The 23,521-nt window shown below is 36.9% G+C and overlaps 1 protein-coding gene across 3 annotated transcripts in view; it reads left to right on the forward strand.

Annotated features, from left to right (window-relative positions):
- DLG2 (discs large MAGUK scaffold protein 2) overlaps nt 1-23,521 on the forward strand; it is a 2,046,181-nt gene that overhangs the window by 1,455,074 nt on the left and 567,586 nt on the right. For all 3 annotated transcript variants that reach the window (XM_029208176.1, XM_029208177.1, XM_029208181.1), the window contains one exon: nt 3,106-3,275. In XM_029208176.1, coding sequence (XP_029064009.1) covers nt 3,106-3,275 — 170 coding nt within the window. The remainder of the gene's footprint in view (nt 1-3,105; nt 3,276-23,521) is intronic.

The following is a 23,521-nucleotide window of genomic DNA, read 5'->3' on the forward strand; positions in this document are numbered from 1 at the left end:
CTTTACTCATGGAGATTATCTACTGGTAGAGAAAGCAAATTAATTCTGAATAGCCATGACCCTCTCGCCAAATGCTATTTCAAGTGATTGGGAGGAAGGAAAGTTGAGTTCCCTAGTTTGGCTTGATATTCTTTCTTTTCTGTTTTAAGAATTTGAATATAAACTTCTCCCCTCACATTCCGTTGTTTTTTTTTTTTTTTTTTAAACAATCAACTCTGAGTAACTTTGTATCGGCATAGGCTCCACGAAAGGACAAAACTAGATTGGAATCGTGTTGCTGCCCTCACCAACAGTGTGACCTTGTCAGTAAAATTTCATTGCCTGTAAAATAAGAATCTGTGTTTTGTAAATGGTTTGATTTAAACACGAGCAAATAAGTGAAGTCACTAAAATGATATATGGCACATAGTAGACCCTTGAAAAATTTCAATTTCCATCCTATTTACCTTTCAACAAATTCTGAGCACAGCATCTTTGATTCACCTATCAATAGCTGTGACTCTCTCATATATGGTACGTTACAGTTTACGCATACATCCGTGTATTTATCTGTCTGGTTACTCCTGTCATGAACTCTAGACATGCTTACTCTCTTTTCATGGGAAACTGAAGTTCAAAAAGATGAAGTGACTCGACCATGGTCGCACAGCTGATACACAGCTGGGACTCAAATCCAAACCTCCTGACTGCTAGTCCGGTGGGGTTTTTTTTAGTGCACTAAAGCTGCCTACTTTGTCCACATGTTCAGAAAAAAACATCTGATTTAGGCTGTGATTTCCTCACCCCAGCATTTGACAATTAAGGATTCCAGTGTATACAAAAGGAAAAAATTTAGTAGAGCTTGAATAGATAGAGCATCTAGAATTTTCTCTCTAATGTCAGCCACTCCCTTCTATGGAAAGCAGTGTTTTAATATATGATTAGTATGCTGAGCATAGGGTGATGGTAAACATTATGTTTTTGCATTATCATGAGATGACAAAATTACCCACTCTCAAAGGACCAGCTGCTGCAGGGCGGCTGGCACCCGTGATGCCTACATTCTCAAAACTATTTTAATTGGTAGTTTTCCATGATTTTTTTTAGTCAGTCAGAGAGGAAATGTCTGTATAAACCTATTAAAGCCATAGCATCTGTTATGATGAAATGACACCACTGAATCTTAGTAAGTGAGGTTGTTCTAGCTCAAGAACTTGAAGCTAATCAGGGTTCTTATTGAGCCAAGAGTTCCTATCACTCAGTTCCGCAAATACGTATAGAAAAGTTATGAACAAAAAAGATAGGAAAATTCCTCCCATACTTTTTATATATTTCCACTACCATGTTATAATTTTAAATTGATGCGCACAACATACATGAAACTATTCATCACATTACATGTATGTGTCCTAAGAGGAAAGAACAAATTTTGAAATAAGACCTAGGATCATATCCAATCTCTAATCAAATTGCTGACAGCTTTAGACAAAGAACTTAACCACTTGGAACAACTCTTATCTGTGTAATATGGGTAATAGATCTTATTCCATAAGACTATGGATGGAATCCAATAGTTAAGAATATTGCAAATCAACAAATTGTGCACTGCTACCAATAACAACCATTTATTAGGTGCTTATTACATACTGGGGTCTGTGCTAAGGACTTATATGTACATTACCACATTTAATCTTCCCCAAAGTCTTTATCGTAGGCATTACTATTATATCTATTTTATAGATGAGACTATGGAGGCTTAGAGAAGTTAAAAAAATTATCAGTGTTTACAAGCTTAGGAAATAGAGGGCCCAATAATTGAACTTAGACTTGCTCTTTCGTTCATTTAACAAAAATTTGCTGAAGAATAGATCACCTGAACAAAATCTGGCACTGTTTGGAAGAAGGAAGTGGGGAATGGAATGGAAGGGGGTTAAGCAACCAACCATGTCCACTTTATCCTGGGCACTGTGGAGAATCAGTTGGAAGGTGACAAGAGAGGATTGGAGAGACTAGGTAGGAGGCTGTGGAAGTAGTTCAGGTGAGAGATGATGTTGACTTCAGCCAACGGGGTAGCACTGGAGATGAGGAACCTGGATGGACTATAGATATACTTTGCAGGTGGAGCTCAATGGGTGGTGGGAGGAGGGGTGAAGCAGGGGTAGCCCCTTATGTCTTACTCCGAGCAACACAGCGAACTGGGATGGGGAACACGAGAATGGATCTGTGGAGTGAGGGGAAGAACTCCTTCTAATCTCAAGTCTGACACCCTTAACCATTATTAATATTCTCACTAATTATTATTGTGAATATAAAAGAGATTTACAGTTCATGGCCACTATGAACTATAAAGTATCTAGAAAGCTTAATGGAAAAGTCAGCTTGTTCCTTCCCATGAAAAAAATGGCAAAAAGGAAAAGTCTAATGTAGGCCGTGTCATAATTCTTAGTTTTTAAAGAAAGTACCTAGGGCAAGGATTGAGATTTTATTTGAATTTTGTGAGATCTGGACTTTAATCCCTATAATATCGTGAAATGAATTTGAGGGGAAAAAAAAAACACTGGAAGATAATTTGCCAGAAAGCTAACATTATTTCAGATGATTGAATCATGTATATATTTTTTTCTTTCTGCGTGTTATATTTTTCAGATTTTCTAAAATGATTATATATTACTTTTATAGCTAGTAAATTAAAAATTCAAGAAAAACTAATTTATAAAGTTACATTTGCTATGTCTATATAGTCTATGGGAGTAAGTTCTGAGAACCACTCAAATTGTAACCCTCAGTCAAGGCAATTAAAACCAATCAAAATGCTGATGTGACTGACAGAGAACTTAAAATATGTGTCCTTCTAACTGCTCCCTATGTGATGCAGTCCCAGTCAGAATGGACTGGAGTTCAGTATGGGACCTGGCCAGTAGGGTGGTCAGTGTTGGGAAAACTGTGAAGGCTGAGGAGTTCAAGGTTTTCTCGATTTCCTTCATTTGAAGTATTTCTTCCAAGTATAAATATTTTTAAATTGCCTATACCTTTTGCCACCCCACATCTTAAGGTTAGATACTCATAAGATTCTTTCAGAAATTCTCTTAGCCACTCCTGACCTTTGCCTCTTTTCCTTTCTTTCAGGGTCAATGATTGTATCTTACGGGTGAACGAGGTGGATGTGTCAGAGGTTTCCCACAGTAAAGCAGTGGAAGCGCTCAAAGAAGCAGGGTCTATCGTTCGGCTGTACGTGCGTAGAAGACGACCCATTTTGGAGACTGTTGTGGAAATCAAGCTGTTCAAAGGGCCTAAAGGTAATAGACACGTAAATAACTCACAATAGAACACCAGTGACAACCTATTTGGCTGAAGATTATGCCATAACCCATCGATGTAGTCCATTCTTTTATTGTCTGATATTCAGCGCTTACCATGAGTTTTGAAATCCTATGATAATGGTAGGTTTTTACGTAGAGTAAAAGAAACCAATACTGTAAATATGAACTCAGAGAAGGAAAGGATAGATTTCTGAAGAAATTTTCTTATAAACAATAACAACAACCACCTACATTTTTCTATAAATTTTTAATCTTACCGGATCATCATGACTTAGCCGGCATGTTAAAACTTTCTAACTTTTCAAATGTAAATGGTAACCTCCCTCCTTTAGTAAAATAGTAATGTGAAAAATAATAATTGGAATAGCCTATCCTGAAATAACAATTATTATATTTTTATGACACTTGTGATTTGTTTTGATTTTATAATTCTCATCTGTTGTATTCAAGTACTGCATAGCATTTTATACTTGCAACAGTCAAAATAAGTTAAAATTTATTTTTCTGAAATGTTCACAAATCTCTTGAGGTAATTGCAGTTACCCTGGGGAATCACATAAACAGTAAGATGAATCATTATATTAATTTTTAAGAATAGTCCTTTGAGCTCTGCTCTTCAGAATGATGACATTTAATATTAACAGTATCTCAAATATTTTAAAAAAATCAAATAATTGGCTTGAGTATTTTAAATATTTTAAAAGATTTTGACTACAGAGTCACTATACTCTTTTAGTAAATTATTTCTCTTTCCCTTAAAATCTGTGTAATCTCTAATGCTATATGTGATTTACAAATAAGCACACCACCTTCTCTGCGAGGTAGTGGTGGGTGGTATTTAAGATCTCAGACCCAAGAGTCAGGCGGGACTGAGTTTAAAAGCCTGGTTCAGCCACTTACTAGCAGAGTGACGTTGGTTAGGCCAACCCCCTTATTAAATGGGGATCATAATGGTAGCATCCCACTGGGCTTATGAGAATTAAACATTTAACTAATAGCTGGCAAGTGGTGAGCAGAAAAGCTTGCTGGTTGAGTGCAGACTCCAGAGCCAAAGTGCCTAAGTTGGAATCCTAGCTCTGCAGCTCACTAGCTGTTTGACCTTGGGCAAATTGCTTAACCTCTCTGAGCCTTAATTTTCTTATCTACAAAATGCAGGTAATAATAGCACTTGCCCCTAGAAATCTTGTGAGGATTAGATGAGTCAATATACATAAGGTGCTTAGAATAATGGCTGGCACAAATTGACAACAAGTACTAACTATATAGTATATACATGTTATTTGTAGTTTGCTCCATATACTTTGAGCCTTTGCTACAATTGTTTGGTAATCTAATAAAGTAATCAAGGATCCCTCGTGAGTTAAATTCAAATGCATTAAAATCACATAATTAATTCTGGGGGAGGTAGGCGGGAAGAAAAGAAAGCATTTCCATACCACAATGTCTGGTGATATGAAAGAAAAGACCTTCTATCCTACACATGTACTAAAATCATATTTGCCATGTGCTTTAAAGTTAAACCAAATGAGCATCCCACTACTTTGATTGAAAAGATATACTATTTATAAATAACGTAGATATTTCTACAATTCAATTAACAGCAATTATTCAGCACAGCCTTAAGGCACGTACTAGTTGAAAGCACTCAGCAAAGCATTACCATCCATTAGGAGGTCATCGAGTGCTGAGTCACTCGATGACCTCCAGCTGCTCAGCAGCGCACTTAAAGGTTCTAGGGAATCAATAGCCAAAACTCCAAAATTTTATCATTTTTTGGGGATCTCTATCTTTGGTATTAGGGCCCTAGCTGGTTTACTTCTGTCTGAACTATATTCTCCTTGGAGCCAGGAGTGGGGCAGGAATTTCCCTGGGACAAAGAGAGTGAGACGTGGGGACGACCGGTGAGCATTAATCGACCAGAAATACCCAGGCAATAACCCAATGAAAGTATGCAGCATATGGGTGATGGGCTTTTCTTTTGGTTTATTTATTTTTTTGTTTTTTTAACATCTTTATTGGAGTATAATTGCTTTGCAATGGTGTGTTAGTTTCTGCTTTATAACAAAGTGAGTCAGTTATACATACACATATGTTCCCACACCTCTTCCTTCTTGCATCTCCCTCCCTCCCACCCTCCCTATACCACCCCTCTAGTTGGTCACAAAGCACCGAGCTGATGGGTGATGGGCTTTTTCTACTGGGGAAAGGAGAACCAGGAAACTGGTAGAGCTAATTTTACATCCCTGAAAGCAGGCTCCTGCCAAATTCCTGTAGAGGGCTGTGGGTCTCTTGGTCCTGTTGGGATTATGTTGAGTCAGTCATACTTTTTTGTACTGTCACCATACAAAGATCACTGATGGGGATTTGTTTCTCTATATAGAGCTTATTGATTTACAGAGAAAGAAACTGTTTTAGTCATTGTTTAAATCCTTGATGCCTTTCCCTGTGCCTTGAATGCAGGACGTGCTGAATCAGAGTAAATTGGATGCTACATTAAATCTGATGATACCTTGCAGTCTTAACCTCCCTTGGCACCTTTATTCTTTATTTTTGAATGATGATATATATATTTTAAAATTTCTGTCAATGTTTAACTCATGCCATGGAAACTCTTATGCAGTGGAGACAATGAAGATGAATCAGATGTGCTTCTAATGGGAGAATCAGAAAGTTGTAATGGGAGAGAGAGACATAAAGCCAACTCACTTTAATGCTAGACAGAATGAAATCAGCTCTGTGGTTGAACTTGAGCCATGATTCCAATTGAACAAAGAGGAAGAAGTGATTCATCGTAATCAGGAGATCCAAAATGCTCCAGAGAATTTAAAATTTAATATGTGCTTTCAGACCCTTATCTTCCCTTCACTGAGCATGTGGGCATTCTCAATAGTAAATATCAACACTCTCGCCGACTGGACTAACTAGCCTCAATTATGAGTATATAATACAGAGCTAACTGAATGTGGTCATTAATTTAGCTCTTCAGTGATTCAACAAATATTTATGAAGTATTTATTGTGGACTTGACACAGACCCAGACAATGAGGATTCACAAAACAGAGAGAATTCTTGCTCAAGAAGATTATGGTCTGATGTAGAAAACACCTATAATATAAATTGGGAAACATGCTATGAATGAGCATAAATGATTAAGGAGGCACGAATTAAATAGTGGGTCAAAGAAGACTTCCCTGAGGAAGTGCCACTTAAGCTAAACTTTGAAATACAAATAAAATTAGAAGTTGGCTGGACAAAGAGTGGAGGAGAGTATCCAGACAGAAGTAAAAAGCATGTGTGTATGAAGGCCCCAGTGTAGGAAAGATCTTCGTACCTTCCAGGAACTGAAAGAAGTCAGTTGTGATTGAAGTTTAATGACAAGATAGTGAATGACACGATATGATATTGTCAAGGTGAGCAGGGACCAGATCATGTACAGCTTCGTTGACCATATTTACAGATTTGTTATTTTATTTCAAGTGCAATGGGAAGTTCTTGAAACATGTTCAGCATGTGATATGGTCAAATTTGTTCTTTTTAGAAGATCACTCAGCTGCTGTAAAGAAAATGCATTGAAGGGGGGCAAGAGTGGGAACAGAGGTCAGTTAGGGGACACTTGGAGAAGGTAGAGAAAAATGGATGGTGAAGATATAAGTGATGCCACTTATTGGTAATCTAGATGTGGGGTATGTCCAAGGTTGAGGCCCTTGGACATACTCTGACTGGTCCTTCTAATAGAGCAATCTAATGGATTGGGGTGCCATTTGTGAGGTGGGGAAGGCTGTGGAGGAACCCATATGGGGACTCTACTGGACATGTTGAGAAGACTGTGCATATTCTGAAAAGGAGGCAGAACTGGAAAACATCTGTCTGAAAACCCTGTTAATACTCTGAATTTTTCCCATTTTTTATCAAATATCTGGAGTTGGGGAAATACCTGAGTGATCGACTTTCTTACTTTTACCAATTGTCTTTAATATAAAAATCATGAATATGGCTACTTTAGCTATTTTGAACAGTTATAAACATTTAGTAGATCTATTTGATAGACATTCTTAATGCCCCAGACCATTTTTGTTCGGGGATTATTTTTGGTTTTGTTTATTTGTTTTTACATGGGACAGAAGGTAAACAGTGTTACTCCTTTTTGTTATATAGATGCAATGTTAAGGGATTCCTTGAAAAAATAATTTGTGGTAGAATTAAATTTACAGTTTTCCAATTTACACCCTTATGTTTATTCCACCTATTGTACAAATCACGAATTCTGAGATGATCTTTGATGTATGTGATTTGTCTGTATAGCAGTACTAGCCTTCCCAATATTCAGTTAGAATCATCTGGCTAATGATTTATAGCCATGTATTTTCAGTAAGGGATATTTGGGTAATATGCACTACTGATTTAGAATGTCTCTTCTTAACAATATATAAAAATTTCCCGGGCTTCCCTGGTGGCGCAGTGGTTGAGAGTCCGCCTGACGATGCAGGGGACACGGGTTCGTGCCCCGGTCCGGGAAGATCCCACATGCCGTGGAGCAGCTAGGCACGTGAGCCATGGCCGCTGAGCCTGCGCATCCGGAGCCTGTGCTCTGCAACGGGAGAGGCCACAACAGTGAGAGGCCCACGTACCGGAAAAAAAAAAAAAAAAAAATTTCCCTAACCTCACAGTTATAGATTTGGTCATTGCAAGCAGCTGGGGTGTCTGTGTGCAGGCAGTCAGTTGAGAAAAAAATGGCTAATCATGTATAGGAAGTTGTGATTAGGCAAATCCATTTAGACTTGCCAAACAACCAAAAATATGCGAGGAAGAGAATCTGAAGTGTGCATGTGGTTTCCCAGGAAATAGGTTTATAATAAAAGTCTTTCCAGTGACTTTCCCAAGGACACTCTAAGTCGTAATTTCTCAGGAACTAGATAAGTAAACACTTGTAGACTGTTGGTTTCTGTGGCCTAAGCCAAAGAAGCCTAAACCTATATAAGAAATGAGATGCCTTCTAAAATGTTCTTGCTGCTTACAGATAATATAGCTAGTTGAAGGCCAAGTTCTAGAACGGAAATATTAAGGCCATAGCATTGTTAAATCCAAAGGTAGACTTTATTTAACCACCTTATTTTTTATTTTATTTAATTAATTTATTTATTTATTTATTTTTGCGGTACGCAGGCCTCTCCCATTGCGGAGCACAGGCTCCGGACGCGCAGGCTCAGCGGCCATGGCTCACGGGCCCAGCCGCTCCACGGCATGTGGGATCTTCCTGGACCGGGGCACGAACCCGTGTCCCCTGCATCGTTAGGCGGACTCTCAACCACTGCGCCACCAGGGAAGCCCTAGCCACCTTTTTTTAATAAAAACTCAAAGAGTGGTAAATTTTGTCTAGCAAAAAATTTTACCAATTCTACATTATTTTTGAAAATGTTTTTAAACATCTTCAGTTTTAATTTCTTCATAGTTATATACATTTTTTCAGTTATAAAAGTCTGTAACAGTGCAAACTACAAATGCAGTGAAGAATGCTCTCAGCTTTGCACAAGAAGTAAAAATAACTATAAAACACACTGACTGTAAAAGTCACTATACTAATGACCATTTATAATGTGTATAATTCAACCACTAGAGAAGCCACATATGTAGTGATGAAGTTCCTGGACGTCTCTCTAAGTAGGTATGAAAACTAGAGTAAGTGTCTTAACCTCTTTGTGCCTCACCTTCCTCGTCTGCAAAATAGATGTAATTTGAGTATCTAATTCATAAGGTTATTTTCAGGATAATAATTGTAAATTCTCAATACATATTTAATTATTTTTACTCTTTTTATTATCATAATTGACTAAAAGTTGAATAAAGAAAAGCAGCGAAGCACATACTCATTCTGGTGCTTTAAAGTGCTTCCCATAGTATTTTACACAATCTAGTCCTTTAGTAAGTATTAATATTTCTTGGATTAAAGACTCGAAAGTTAATTAAAAGTTTTTAATATTAAGCAATTTCTGATGAAGCCAATATATATTTTCATGCATTGACTCAGATTTCTGCATGTATACACACACACACACACACATATATTTTTAATATATTGGTATTGGCATCTGTATGTGCACATATATAGTATGTTCAGCTGTGTTGTTCTCTCTAGCTCTATATAAATTTATTTCTAATAGGTCTGAGTTACAATGTGATATATGAATCTATGTTTTATGGAAATGTGCATATATGTCTGTTTGTATTTTTCCTTAGTTTTCCTAGTTTGGGCATAGATTTCAGTAGCCTCCATGTGTAGAAATATCTCCAAGCATGTTGAAAACTGACCTCATGATGTCTCCTCAGGGTCAGCGTCCACCGCCTGTCCTCCACCAGTACGATCTGCTCTTCCTTCTGTCCTCTCCATTTATGTTAAAGATTGTCCCACTCATCCAAATTAAAAAGTTCAAAGTCCTTTTCTTTTGATTCTTCTCTCTTCTTTGCCACCTTTATTAAATCAGGCATGATGTCCTTTGGAAACTACCTCCGACATAACTAGTCTTCTCTTTAAAATCTCCACCGCCATTACTGTGGTGTTCATATCTTCATTATGTCTTGTCTGATCTACTAATAGACTCCATTGCCAATCCCTCCCTTCCATTCCCACACACTTCTAGATCAATCTTCCAAAAATCGCAGCTCTGTTCATTGTTCTGCCCTGCTCAAAAGTCTCTAGTGGTTCTTCCCTGGCACTAGGTAAAAATCTAAAGTTCTTGTTACAGTACTTCACACCCTCTATGATCTCCCTCTCCAGCAACAAAATTTGATTTCAGCCTTTTCTTCTCTCTTCTCTCTTCTCTCATTCATCCGTCTTCTTATCCAGGTAAGCTGGACTATGCACAATTTCTTAAACACATGCCGTACTTTCCTGCCTCTAAGCCTTTGTTTGTCCTGTTCCCACCTTTGGAATGCATTTCCTTACCGCTGTGATCACTACCTTTTGGCATCATATCCATCCCCAGGAGCCAAGCCAGTTCAATTCTATCTCCTCCACAAAGCTATTACTGATCAATCCAATCAGAAGCAGCCTTTCACTTCTAAGAGCTTCTAAAATACTTCATTTCTTCCTCTTCTGCTCATTTTCTTGTTACCGGACCATCCAAGTAACCTTAGCACATAGAAAAGATAGATATCAACAGCCCAAATTAAGGAGATAAACACTTAAGACACTGAGTTTATGATCTCTACCCTGGCCTGTGCTAAATTTGAAGCATTTAATGAACACTTAAAAGGGAAGTACAAGCCCTAGGTTTAGTCTGCAACCAAACTCTGTGTCACAAGTGGGAGGAATTGGGGTGGAGAGATGGAGTAGAGTCCAAGACAGATCATGCTCATCACTCATCAGCTCATACTCATCAGTATGGCAGGGGGAAAAGCAAGGGCCAAGATGGAAGCTGAATGATTTTACTGCCAAGAGGAGTTCCTTATGAGGCAAACCCTTGCATGGACCCCTTACAGAAACTATCCATTCAAAAGATTGGGATAAACAGTATTTGAAGCATCTAGCACTTTGCTTAACAGGCCAAGTAATCAAAAACCAATTTCTAGATTATTGAGGATTTTTATTTTATTTTTTCTTAATAGCCTACATAACAGATTTATTGTCCAGCCTGGTTAAATATCAACTTAGCATGCCTCTGATATTACAGACAATTTCTCAAATATCTAACTGGAATGAAGTTTACGACTTGTCTCGATATCTGCATACTCAACTCTTTTCTCTCATCTGTCCTTCTTCTTCCATCTGTTCTGGTCTTTTTTCTCTCTGACACTAACGTGGCCAGAGTAAACTTTCTCAGAGTTGATATGAGAAACTCAACTGGCAGTTTTCAGAGATGGTCATTTGGTAAATTAACCATTTCACAACTTGATTTTTGGTATATAGACCTAGAGCTACAGGTGTTGAGTATATAACAAGTGCTCGATCAACATTTGAATGAGCTAAGATTTTAATTGAAAGTTGAGTGTACCATCCTTACAGCATACTACAGAGACTGCCTGCCCTGAAATTCTTCTTTTTATCCCATCTGTCCATGGATAATTTTGCTGACGGCATTCTATAGCAAGTTGTACAACTACCACCTGACCATGATAACTTGGGAATGTTTAGGTTAGCAAAGTTTTCAGTTGTCCAGAATTCAGCTCTTCGTACCCAAATGGATCACCAGACCACTGGGTAAAAACTGAACACGACAGTTATGCAGTGATTTTGATTGCTGGCATCCAACCATTTACTGCATCAAGGGACGCCATACGTTTCCCCTTTCTTGCCATGGGGTAAATTATAATGTATATTCATTTTTCAATGCACATATAAATGTGTCTCTGAATGCAAGGCACTGTTTACTCTTTATTCAGGCCCCTGTCCCGGGCTCTGAGTTCTACGTGGTAGGTAGACCTCTTTGTGGTGAAGGGCCTTTCTGAATAATGGTTTGACACTTTTTCTTTTCTTTTCTTTTCTTTTTTAAACCAGAGGGAGTTTTTTTGTTTGTTTGTTTGTTTTATTTTTGGCTGCATTGGGTCTTTACTGTTGTGCGCGGGGCTTTCTCTAGTTGCTGCAAGTGGGGACTACTCTTCCTTGCGGTGCATGGCCGTCTCATTGCGGTGGCTTCTCTCATTGCGGAGCACAGGCTCTAGGCGCACGGGCTTCAGTGGTTGTGGCTCACGGGCTCAGTTGTTGTGGCGCACGGGCCCAGTTGCTCTGCAGCATGTGGGATCCTCCTGGACCAGGGATTGAACCCGTGTCCCCTGCATCAGCAGGCGGATTCTTAACCACTGTGCCACCAGGGAAGTCCCAATGGTTCTTAATAAGCACAAATAGCAATTCCGCTGTCTGGCATGAGATCTCAAAATACTACATTTTCCTTTTAGTGATAAATTTTTTTCAGTCCTTTTGAATTACCCAAATTGTTCTCTGGGAGGAAACAGGGATATGCTTGAGTGCATGTGTAGTGCAACGTTTTACTGAAATACAATATTCAGAGTCTAAAAGAAAATGCCTAATTACGTGTTAAGCCAGGGAAATAGTCTTCTTGGAAATAAATTGTGACTAAGTCACCACTCTCTGATCTCCCAAAGAACAAATACTTTTTTTTTTAATAATTGGACAAAGGACGACATATTTGATGACCTCACCTTGTTCCCTGGCGCTTTCTGTAGAATTTCTTTAATATGTACATGGTTAGTTTCTGATCATTTCTGGATAAATGATATGTACTTGTGGGTTGGGAGGCTCTTTCTCTAAGCTGATATTCAGTCCGTCTTTGTAATGACATCCGTAAAAAAAAACTCTCTCCTGAGCCTTGTAGCAAGTGCTTTATTCATGAAGAAACAAACTACAAATATTTCTACTATCGTTCCCACTGTTCTGTACATTATAACGTCATAGGAGTGTAAAAACAACTAATTATATGTACTAAATCATTTTGGAAATTAAGGAATGATGCCGCACCTCTCATTTGCCCTTTGAGGTTAACACTTGGCCATTGTTTCTTTTCTTACTTCTTTTTTGTTTAAAGCTAGTTCAGGAATTTTAACAGAATTTATGATCAATGGCTTTTTGAAAGTCAAAATTATTTTTTTACCATGAAAACTTCAGATATAAAAAAATGCCTTGTACTAGATGTAGTTTGGTTTATTGACATTCAAAAGTTTTATAATTCACGTAGAAAACACTGTTTACCTAGCTGTGAATATTTGCTCAGGTAAATACTTACTTGTATAGCATTTTTTTCAATTTTTTTTATTAAAGTATACTTGACTTATAATATTTTGTTAGATTCAGGTATACAGCAAAGTGATTCAGTTACTTTTTTCTGATTATATTCCATTATAGGTTATTATACAATATTGAATATAATTCCCAGGGCTATACAGTAAATCTTTGTTGCTTGTCTATTTTATGATATCTGTTTATCCCATACTCCTAATTTATCCCCCTTCCGCCTCCCCTTTGGAAACCATAAATTTGTTTTCTGTCTGTGAGACTGTTTCTGTTTTGTATGTAGATGCATTTGTATGTATACTACTTTTAAAAGTTTTAAAAGTAAATGTGTTGCGGTGGTAAATACTATGACTATAAATCTTTCCAATTTAGGATCAGCAACAAAGCAATTCCATGAAAAGATTTTAGGTTATGGACAGCATCTAAGTGTTTAAACCCTTGTTTTACCTAACTGTTAAGTGGGCATATTAAGTAGCCTTGGTTATTGTGAACATTTAATGAGATACCTGGTACATCTCAGTGCCCAATAATTTTAAAGTGTTCTCCTTCCTTGTTTATATTTTTAAGAAGCAAATATGTGCGGAAAATAATCCTCCATTCACTCAAGAAATATTTTATTTCAAAAACGTTTATTAAACCAAGTATTCTAAGTGCTAAATCAAAGGAGTGACAATAAATAAAGATTTTTGGCTTTTCTCTCAAGTACCTTCCTAGAAAACTGTCATTCACCTAGACTGAAATAATGCAGTCCTTTTCTGCTAGCTGGCACTGACTTCATGCTAAATTCATCACGGTCCCCTAACTAAATCCATTTTGGTTCCCCAGCTCATCAACCAGTGTACATTAAATTCTTCTTCTCTGGAACATTGAGATCCAATAAAACTAAAGATTGCAGTATTTTTTATTCATGGACCATAACTCTGAATGCCATTACTTGTCAGTCAGAAGTCTTGTACTACTACACGGACTTTGTCTCTGAACGTAATTCAATTGCAGCGAGATAGACACATCATCCCTTACAGAAAAGTTAATAGGAAAGATTTTTTTAAAAAATCTCTGCTTTTAATACCCATAGAGAAAGCCAACTTAGGAATTTTTAAACATGGAATATGTTATGGGCTAGCCAATTATGAGATCCCACAAAAATCCACTGTAAGTAGGAAATTTTCACAATAAAGATGATATTAGGAAAGGTTGAGAATTTTCAGTCAATGCTAAACAGAGAGCAGATGAAAAGACAACGCTCAGAATGGGAGAAAATATTTGCAAATGAAGCAACTGACAAAGGATTAATCTCCAAAATTTACAAGCAGCTCAATATCAAAAAAACAAACAACCGAATCCAAAAATGGGCAGAAGACCTAAATAGACATTTCTCCAAAGAAGATATACAGATTGCTAACAAACACATGAAAGGATGCTCAACATCACTAATTATTACAGAAATGCAAATCAAAACTACAATGAGGTATCACCTCATACCAGTCAGAATGGCCATCATCAAAAAAATCTTTAAACAATAAATGCTGGAGAGGGTGTGGAGAAAAGGGAACCCTCTTGCACTGTTGGTGGGAATGTAAATTGATACAGCCACTGTGGAGAATAGTATGGAGGTTCCTTAAAAAACTAAAAATAGAACTACCGTATGACCCAGCAATCCCACTGCTGGCCATATACCCTGAGAAAACCATAATTCAAAAAGAGTCATGTACCACAATGTTCATTGCAGCTCTATTTGCGATAGCCAGGACATGGAAGCAACCTAAGTGTCCATCGACAGATGAATGGATAAAGAAGATGTGGCACATATATACAATGGCATATTACTCAGTCACAAAAAGAAACAAAACTGGGTTATTTGTAGTGAGGTGGATGGACCTGGAGACTGTCATGCAGAGTGAAGTAAGTCAGAAAGAGGAAAACAAATACCATATGCTAACACATATATATGGAATCTAAAAAAAAATAAAAGGTTCTGATGAACCTAGGGGCAGGACAGGAATAAAGATGCAGACGTAGAGAATGGACTTGAGGACATTGGGGAGGGGGAAGGGTAAGCTGGGATGAAGTGAGAGAGTGGCATGGACATATATACACTACCAAATGTCCAATAGATAGCTAGTGGGAAGCAGCCGCATAGCACAGGGAGATCATTTCGGTGCTTTGTGACCACCTAGAGGGGTGGGATAGGGAGGGTGGGAGGGAGACGCAAGAGGGAGGAGATATGGGGATGTATGTATATGTATAGCTGATTCACTTTTTTATACAGCAGAAACTGACACACCATTGTAAAGCAATTATACTCCAATAAAGATGTTAAATAATAATAATAAATAAATAAAAAGAGAGCAGTTACAAAGAGGGAAGAGTAAAAATAACAAAGGAAACAAACGAGGCACATTTTTCTAGGCGAGTCAGTGTCTTACAGTCCTGAATGAAGACATACATAGTTTGTTCAGTCTAGCACATTAGTCTTAGGAGGAAAGAGTTCAACAGTTGCTTCCCAGGAACCTAAAGTATTCATTGAATATTCATGAGTAGTTGAGTCATACGGGAAAATTTAGCCTTCACAGATCAATTCATTTGAATAAACTGTGGTACCAGTTTTTAAAAATCATGATAATTTTGATGTCCAAGCATTCCTATTTATCAAATATTCTAATCTCTCAAAATACACACATTCACTCATGTGTTTAGTAAAATATTAATTGACCACCTCTTGACTGTGGGACTAAAAGTTGGAGATAGAGACCCAGTGTGCCCTTGAGGGAGACAGTGGTCCCAGCCTAGTGTGTGAAATGTACATATACATAGATAATAACAAATACCATCTGATAAATATATATATAGACTTTTGTGAGGAAGTCTTGACCAAGACTTCAGCTTCTACTTTAATGCTCTGGGAAGAAATAGCTTTTCAGCACTGGTGATAGCTATCCACTTGGGAGACTGCCCCAATCATTGGATTTTTTTCCCTATAATTGAGCTGAAAGTTGGAGTTTTTTGAAATTGTCCATCAGTTTTATTTCTGCCCTTTCCAGCTATGATGACAACTCTTCATAGAAGAGCCCTTCATACATTTGTAGGCTACTGTCAATTCTCCTCTTAGGCCTCTCTACTTTAGACTAAGGAATCCCAGTTTATTAACCATTCTGGATAGAGTGTGATTTTCAGACCCTTTATGTTACTGTTTCCATACTATTAATTTTTTCAAGTTTGGCAATATCCTACCCAAATAACAATACACAGAGTTACGTAGAGAGATCCATTGATATGCTTGTAAGTGCAGACCATGGTGAATAGAGTTCTTTATGTGAACTCCATACTCTGATTATTTAATATAATATAAAATTGTGTTAACGTTGTTTTTAAGACTCTTTTGGTTGGTTCATATCAAGATTATAGACAGTTAAATACTTCATATGAATCACTGGCTATCAGATATATTACACTCTTTTAGAATAATTGATTTTTAATGTAAATTTATAAATTGATATTTATCTCTATTAAATATAATATTGTTAAACTGAGCTTAACATCCAGAGCTATTGATATCATTCTTTTTTTTATTAAGAACATTCACATTGTGTTTTATTTATTTATTTATTTTTCTTTTTTTTATTTATTTTTGGCTGTGTTGGGTCTTTGTTGTTGCACGCAGGTTTTCTCTAGTTGCGGCAAGGGGGGGGTTACTCTTCATTGCAGTGCACGGGCTTCTCATTGTGGTGGCTTCTCTTCTTGTGGAGCATGGGCTTCTAGGTGCACAGGCTTCAGTAGTTGTGGCACATGGGCTCAGTAGTTGTGGCTCGCAGGCTGTAGAGCACAGGCTCAGTAGTTGTGGCCCACGGGCTTAGTTGCTCCATGGCATGTGGGATCTTCCCGGACCAGGGCTCAAACCCATGTCCCCTGCATTGGCAGGCAGATTCCTAACCACTGTGCCACCAGGGAAGTCCCGATATCATTCTTAATAGTAATTCAACCGTTCCTCATATTAGCCACCCTTTCCTCATTTGTGTCGATTACAGATGACCTGAAGGTAAATAGATGGAATTCTTAGAAACAGGATTTGGCAGGGATGCATGTTGCCCAGCACACATACATATGAAATGAATCCCACAGTTATAAGGAAAGACTAAATACTGAACCAATAGAAAGATAAAGATAAAAATAATGCTTATAGGCAAAGTTTTCCACCAAGCAGACTATATGCTACTAAAGAACTGGCTTCCAGGTTATGAGAGCAGATTAATCTTATCTGCTTATAGGAATTCTCTCCTTCAATAACTCACAAAATAAACATAAGGAAAATCAGTAACAACAACAAATGTATGCTAACAGTGATGAAAGAAGGCATGAAGCACAACTCAATGCAATATACTCAAAAACTGTGATGAAGGAAAGAAACAGTAGCAGAGAGGTTTAGAAAGGCTCAGGTGCTACCGCACTCCCATTTCCCTCCTGAAACTGTGTTGGTAATTAGCAAAATCCTGAGACTTCTTTCTCACTGATACCACTAAATCTTGGAAAAGAGGACACTGAGCTGGTAGTCTTATCTTTTTCAGAGTAGTTGAACTCACTGTTGGGAGAATCCAACATGGAGAAAATAAGCAGCAGTGTTGATCTCCTCTAATGGAAATTAAGGTTCTGTAGCTGCATCTTGAATTAGAGAAATTACCCAACTAGATGCATCTTGATTTAGGACATTAAACAAGATTCTCAAAAGACAGCAGAATTTGGGTGTTCTAAGAAAAATGGCACACTTGACTACAGCCTCTACTGACCTCTCCCCCAACTCATTTCTCAGCTGTTGCCTCAGGTGCAGAAAGTCATTAGAATACAAAATACCCAGACCCCCATACTATAACTTAAAGGAAAAGCAAAATGAGTATATGTACAAAGGAAAAGAGTAAACTAGTCACGGGTACTATATCAGAGCAAAGTGTCTGATTGAGCTGCCCAAGATGAGCAGGATGAAAAAACTTCAGTAACCTCTAAACATACCACAATCAAATAGTTTTAAATCATATAGTTTTAAGCCAAAGGAAGTCATCCAAAAATTATTTCAAGCAATAAAAGAATTGAGAAAGGTAGCTAGGTATAAAATTAATATATAGAAATCAATAGCATAATGAATATATATGCACGTATATGAACACAGTAACCAACTAAAAGATATAATAAAAGAAAGTATTTCATTTATAGTAGCAACAAAAATTATAAACACAAGAATAAATGAGTGAGATTTATATAAAAGTAACTAAAAGACCATTAAAGGGCATACAAGAAGGGAACTCTATAATATGTCATTGGAAAGAAAGATGTGGCATCAAAAATTGTCAATTTTCACTTTTTCACTAAAGATTTAAAACAAAACTACCACTGAAAAAAAATTTAAGAAAAGTTTATTCTAAAGTTTATATGGAAAAAATTAATAAGCGAGAATAGCCAAGAAAATTCAGAAAAATAATGTAAATGAGATAGGTCTTAGCCTATCAGACATTAAAATATTATGAAGCTATAATGAAAAAGTGAAAAGATATATCAAAGTAAAGGACTAAAAAAAATCATAAGTAGACAAGAAACATAGAGAAATTTAGTATATGATAAAGATGGCATTTTGAATAAGTGGGAAAAGATAAATGGTTTAATAAGTCATATGTGGAAAATTTTGCATCTATCTATCTTAAAAAAGCCTCTACATAACCTAAACCCAAATAAGTTAACAATCAAATTTGTATTTTATTTTCTTTAAGAAATAAAAATATACAGCTATAAAGATAGAGATGGGTAAATTGAACTATATTAAAATTCAGAACTTTTGTTCATTAAAAGAGAATAGAAAAGGAAGCCATAGAGTGGAGATGTTCCCAATAAATCTATCAGACAGTTGTATAATGCTTTACCTTACTCATAATGAAAGACTGCAAGTTGAAAGTACAAGATACATTTTTCACCTATCAGATTGTCCACATTCAAAAAATGTGACAATGCACTGTGTTGGCAAGTGTGGTTAAAAAGGCTTCCTCATATATTGCTCCTTTATATTGGAGAGCAATGTTAAAATACCTCTAACTTTTTAAATGCTCAAACTATATTGATTCTAGTTCAAATGCCACTATCGGGATTCTACTTCTAGGAATTCAACCTGTAAATGAACTTGCATAGGTGTGAAATAAAGTTAATTGCATAAATGTGTCTAGAATTTTTTTAAAATTACAAAGGAAGAATGGCTACAAAAATTTCAGTATATCCATGTAATACTATTCCACTGTTAAAAAATAATAATAATAAGGAGTCCTATATGTACTAATAGGGAACAAAATCTCATATGTTGTAAAACCATATACATGATGCAGACAATATACATAATGTTTTATCATTTGTTTAAAGGAGAGATGAATATAAATAATATGCTTGTATACACAAAAATCATTTCTAGAAAAATAACTGGTAACAGTGGTTGCTCCAGAGAGAAAAACTGTGTGAGAGGAAAACTTATTTTTTTACTGTGTATTCTTTGTACCTTTCGGATTTCCTGTCATATACATATAGCATATTTTTAAATAACCAAAAAAAAAGTTTTTTAAGAAAACACAGAAAGTTGAGAAATGGAAGGATGAGCAAAAATATAAAAAGGAAAATAGGTTTGGCAATATTAATACCAGCAAAATAGAATTCACACTTTAGAAAGTGCACATTTTTCTGGTTATAGAAAGTAAATAATACTCTGTACAATGAAATGATAACCAGTCATAAAAATAACTTAATATTAACATTTATAAATCCAGAAGTGTTAAAATGCATCAAGAAATGGAAAGAAACACCACTTGATATATACCGTGAAAGATGCTTGACTAGGCAGAGAAATGCTGAGTAGATTTAGCTCAATTCATTCAACGAACATCTAATTTAATATGCCTCACCATGGACCACGGAATGTAGGAAGGTGTAAGACTTTCCTCTCTTCTTCAGTTTCCATGATATAATTATTAGAGCCTTTAAAAGTACAATCCTTCAGTCAGAACTGTCTTGAACTGAGTTTTTCCACATTTAAATCAGTATGCCAAATAAACAATCTGAACATCTCACTTGAAGCAGGGTGGATCAAAACTATTGTTTTCCCTGTCTGTCAAACCTACTCTTTTCTCATAAAAAGAAAGTAGGCTTTTTTTTTTTTATGGAACTTGTCTTCAGAAGCTTCAACTGTTTTTTCTTTGATATTCTATTTTTTCCCAGGTGTTTGCACTTTGATTTTCTAATGAATTGAAGCAGCATGCGGCTCTTTGTTTAAGGAGAGAGATGTTAGAACAAAAGGTGCATCATTTTCAGAAGTTTCTTTCCCCTATGCCTAAATTTAAAATCAAATTGGTATTTTTCTTTTTTGCTGAAGAGGAAGCTAACCCTTTGAGACTCTGCACTGACATTAACTAATAAAAGAATCTTTTAGGTCTACTATCATATGGATTTCCTCACTGCTCCAAATAGCACAGCAGTGTATTCATTTGCTTGATTATCTGTCACATACATTTCCATCCTAGATTGTCACTGGCAACAAGCATTTTAGATGGCCCCAGCAAGACTGGTACTGATCATTTCCTCATGGTTCCATTAGATCTGGCTTCAGAAGGGTTATACTTTGGATGAGTGCTTGCAAAACAAAATATGACAGTTGAGTGTTTGGCAACTCACCAACTGGTTGATGAAATTGAATTGCTCCCTTCTACATTTTTCCTTCGGCACTTGGAAATTAGTCTCTATTCATTCACAGAAGGAGCTGTGACCTTCACAATGAGGAATCATGCCTGGTTACTTTGCTCATTGACTTAGTTGATACAGTTCCTCATTGTTGTAATTCACAACTTTTAAAAATTAGCTGGGACTTTCTTTTGGAACTTTTCTCAAGAAAACTCTTGCAATTTAAGAAAACTAGAAAAAACAAAAATTATTCTAGACATTAATTATAAATTCAATATAATTTCTCAGGAATAAAACCCAACTGTTAAGAAGAGTACCAGGGAAGATGGAATAGTAAATTGTGAAAGCTTCAGCTTTACTCCTACCATTTGTATTCACAATGGCTTTGAGTTAATATCAGTAACAGGATTAGATGGGACGTCTGTTAGAGTGGAACATTTGAGCCATTAGACAATGTTTTAAAAAATAATTTGAGGCTTCTGGCTTATTTTTTCTACCTTGGTTCTCAAATCCTAGAAATAATACTTCATTTTCATGAGGAATATCAGATATTTTCCCAGTTTTGGTTTTGGTTTTCCAATAATATGCTCTCAAAATTTATCTGTGAAGATATATAAGTTTAGGGAAGGAAACTATAGAGGTTTTCAAACCTTTTCTTTCTTTAACCTCTAAAGCCTCAAGTTCCCTATGACTCAGTGCTGACACCTCCTTGGTGGTCCAGCAACCTGTCCTCCTAGGTTTTCTCATCTGGTCTTATGACTTTAAGTTTCATCCCTATACTATATATGTAATATAGTTATCCTCATGCTATACATCTAATAGGTATTTCAAGATTGACATATATAAAACACAACTCTTTATTTTCAAAACTAGCTCTTCCTAGAGTCTTCCCTAGCTTATTAAATGGCACCCAGTTGCTTACAAAAATGTAGGAGTTATCCTTGATTTCTCTTCCTCATACCCTACACCTCATTCATTAGCAAATCCTATACTCTCAAAATAAATCTTAAATTAAGTCACTTTTCACCAGCTCTGCTCTTGCTGCTATCATCTGAACCACCATCACCTCTTGCCCAGATTACTCTAATAGTATTGAAACTAGTCTCTGTTTCTACTTTGCCTCTCCTACAATCTATTCTCCATACAACAGATAGAGTGATTTTTTTTTAATTAACCAGATTATATCCATTCTGCTTCAAGCTATCCACTAGCTTCTTCTTCCACTTAATCAAAATTAAGGGCCTTACCATGGTCTACAAATCCCTGGCTACCTCTTAGACTTCATCCCCTGTGAATCTCCCTTTGCCCATGAGGCTTCAGTCAGTCTGGCTTTCTTGCTATTGCTCCAAAATTCTAAGCATGTTTCTGCCCAGGGCTTTGTACCTGCTATTCTTTCTGCCTAAAACACTCTCCCCCTTGATGTTCACATGGCTTTTTCCCTCACTTTACTGAGGGCTTTATTTTTCCTCATAGCATGATCACCAGCAGGTATTATATTAAAAATTGATTCACTTGTTTATGCTAGGATATAAGCCCAGGAGGGCAAAGAACTGTTTTGTTCATTGCTGTATCCCTAAGTAACCTATAACAGGAGCTCTCACAGGGCAAGTGCTCAATATATGTTTGTCGAATAAATGAGACAAATGTTAAAGAGTTGTAATACGAAAGAATTTTGTCCATCTAGAGGGCAGAACTAGGAAAAGTAGGTGTTATTGGGTAGCAGACCTTGGCTTTGGGAGAAGAAAAGCATGAGAACTACCTGACGCTAGAGCACAGAGCCTTGCAACACGCATGGTGAGCTCTTTGTTGCCACAAGGGTTCAGGCAGAAGCTGTAAGGGTCCTTTTACAGGGGAGATCCAACTGTGTCATCTCTTAAGCCCTGCTCATCTATGAAAATCTATGTCCAAGGGTGGTAAGCAGAGAAGGAAAAGCTTGCATTTGATTACTTGGAGAATATGAGCATGAAGCAATTATGCACAGATGCAACCACTTTAGATCACTGCAGAAAGTTCCCCAGAAAAGACATAAGGTGGTCTCCCACCTCATCCACACTCTGTTCCAGGATGCCAGATAGGCTGTCACTGCATCTGTGAGGAGCCTTTCTGATTTATGGAGGGCAACAAGCTTCTAACGCTCTTGCTGCTCTCTGGCTACTTGCTGTCTCCTGTTGGATTGTGGATATAGCCCACCAAGTACAAATTCAGAGGCTCTTGCATTTTAACTTTTAGATGAGGAAGCTTCCCAGAACCTCATTGCTCTTTCATCCTAAATCATATTGAGGAAAGACTGACCCGCCTTTCACTAACTTATCACTAAGTCCTTTACAGAATAGAAAAACCCAGACCGGGGGTTGGGGGGTGGTCTGGGTTTTTATTCTGTAAAGGACTTAGTGAAAGTTATTATGGTGTGAAATAGTGAAATATTCAAGGAACAGCTTCCAACTTATTCAAAAGTTTATGCTCTATTTTGGGGAGAATTTGTCACTGGAAAGAGGGAACAGAGAAATAATATATATCAAGCACCTACTGTGTACCAAATGTTTAGATCCTCGCCATTCATTGAACTTCAGTGCTGTGTGAAGTATTTTGTATACAGTCATACCTAGTTTGTTGAATGAACTAGATTTAGTAAGGTAAAAGCAGAAACCAACTTTATTTTTTCTCTCTGACCTCCCACAAAACCCTCTGAGGATAAATGTACCCCTGCTTTTGATACAATCTCGGGTCATTTACAATAAAAATTAAAAGTTTCTTCGGTCTGATGATCCCATAAGTTTAACACACT

This window comes from Monodon monoceros, unplaced genomic scaffold (assembly GCF_005190385.1).
Source record: "Monodon monoceros isolate NGI ecotype Baffin Bay Population unplaced genomic scaffold, NGI_Narwhal_1 Super_Scaffold_7, whole genome shotgun sequence".
Lineage (NCBI taxonomy): Eukaryota > Metazoa > Chordata > Mammalia > Artiodactyla > Monodontidae > Monodon > Monodon monoceros.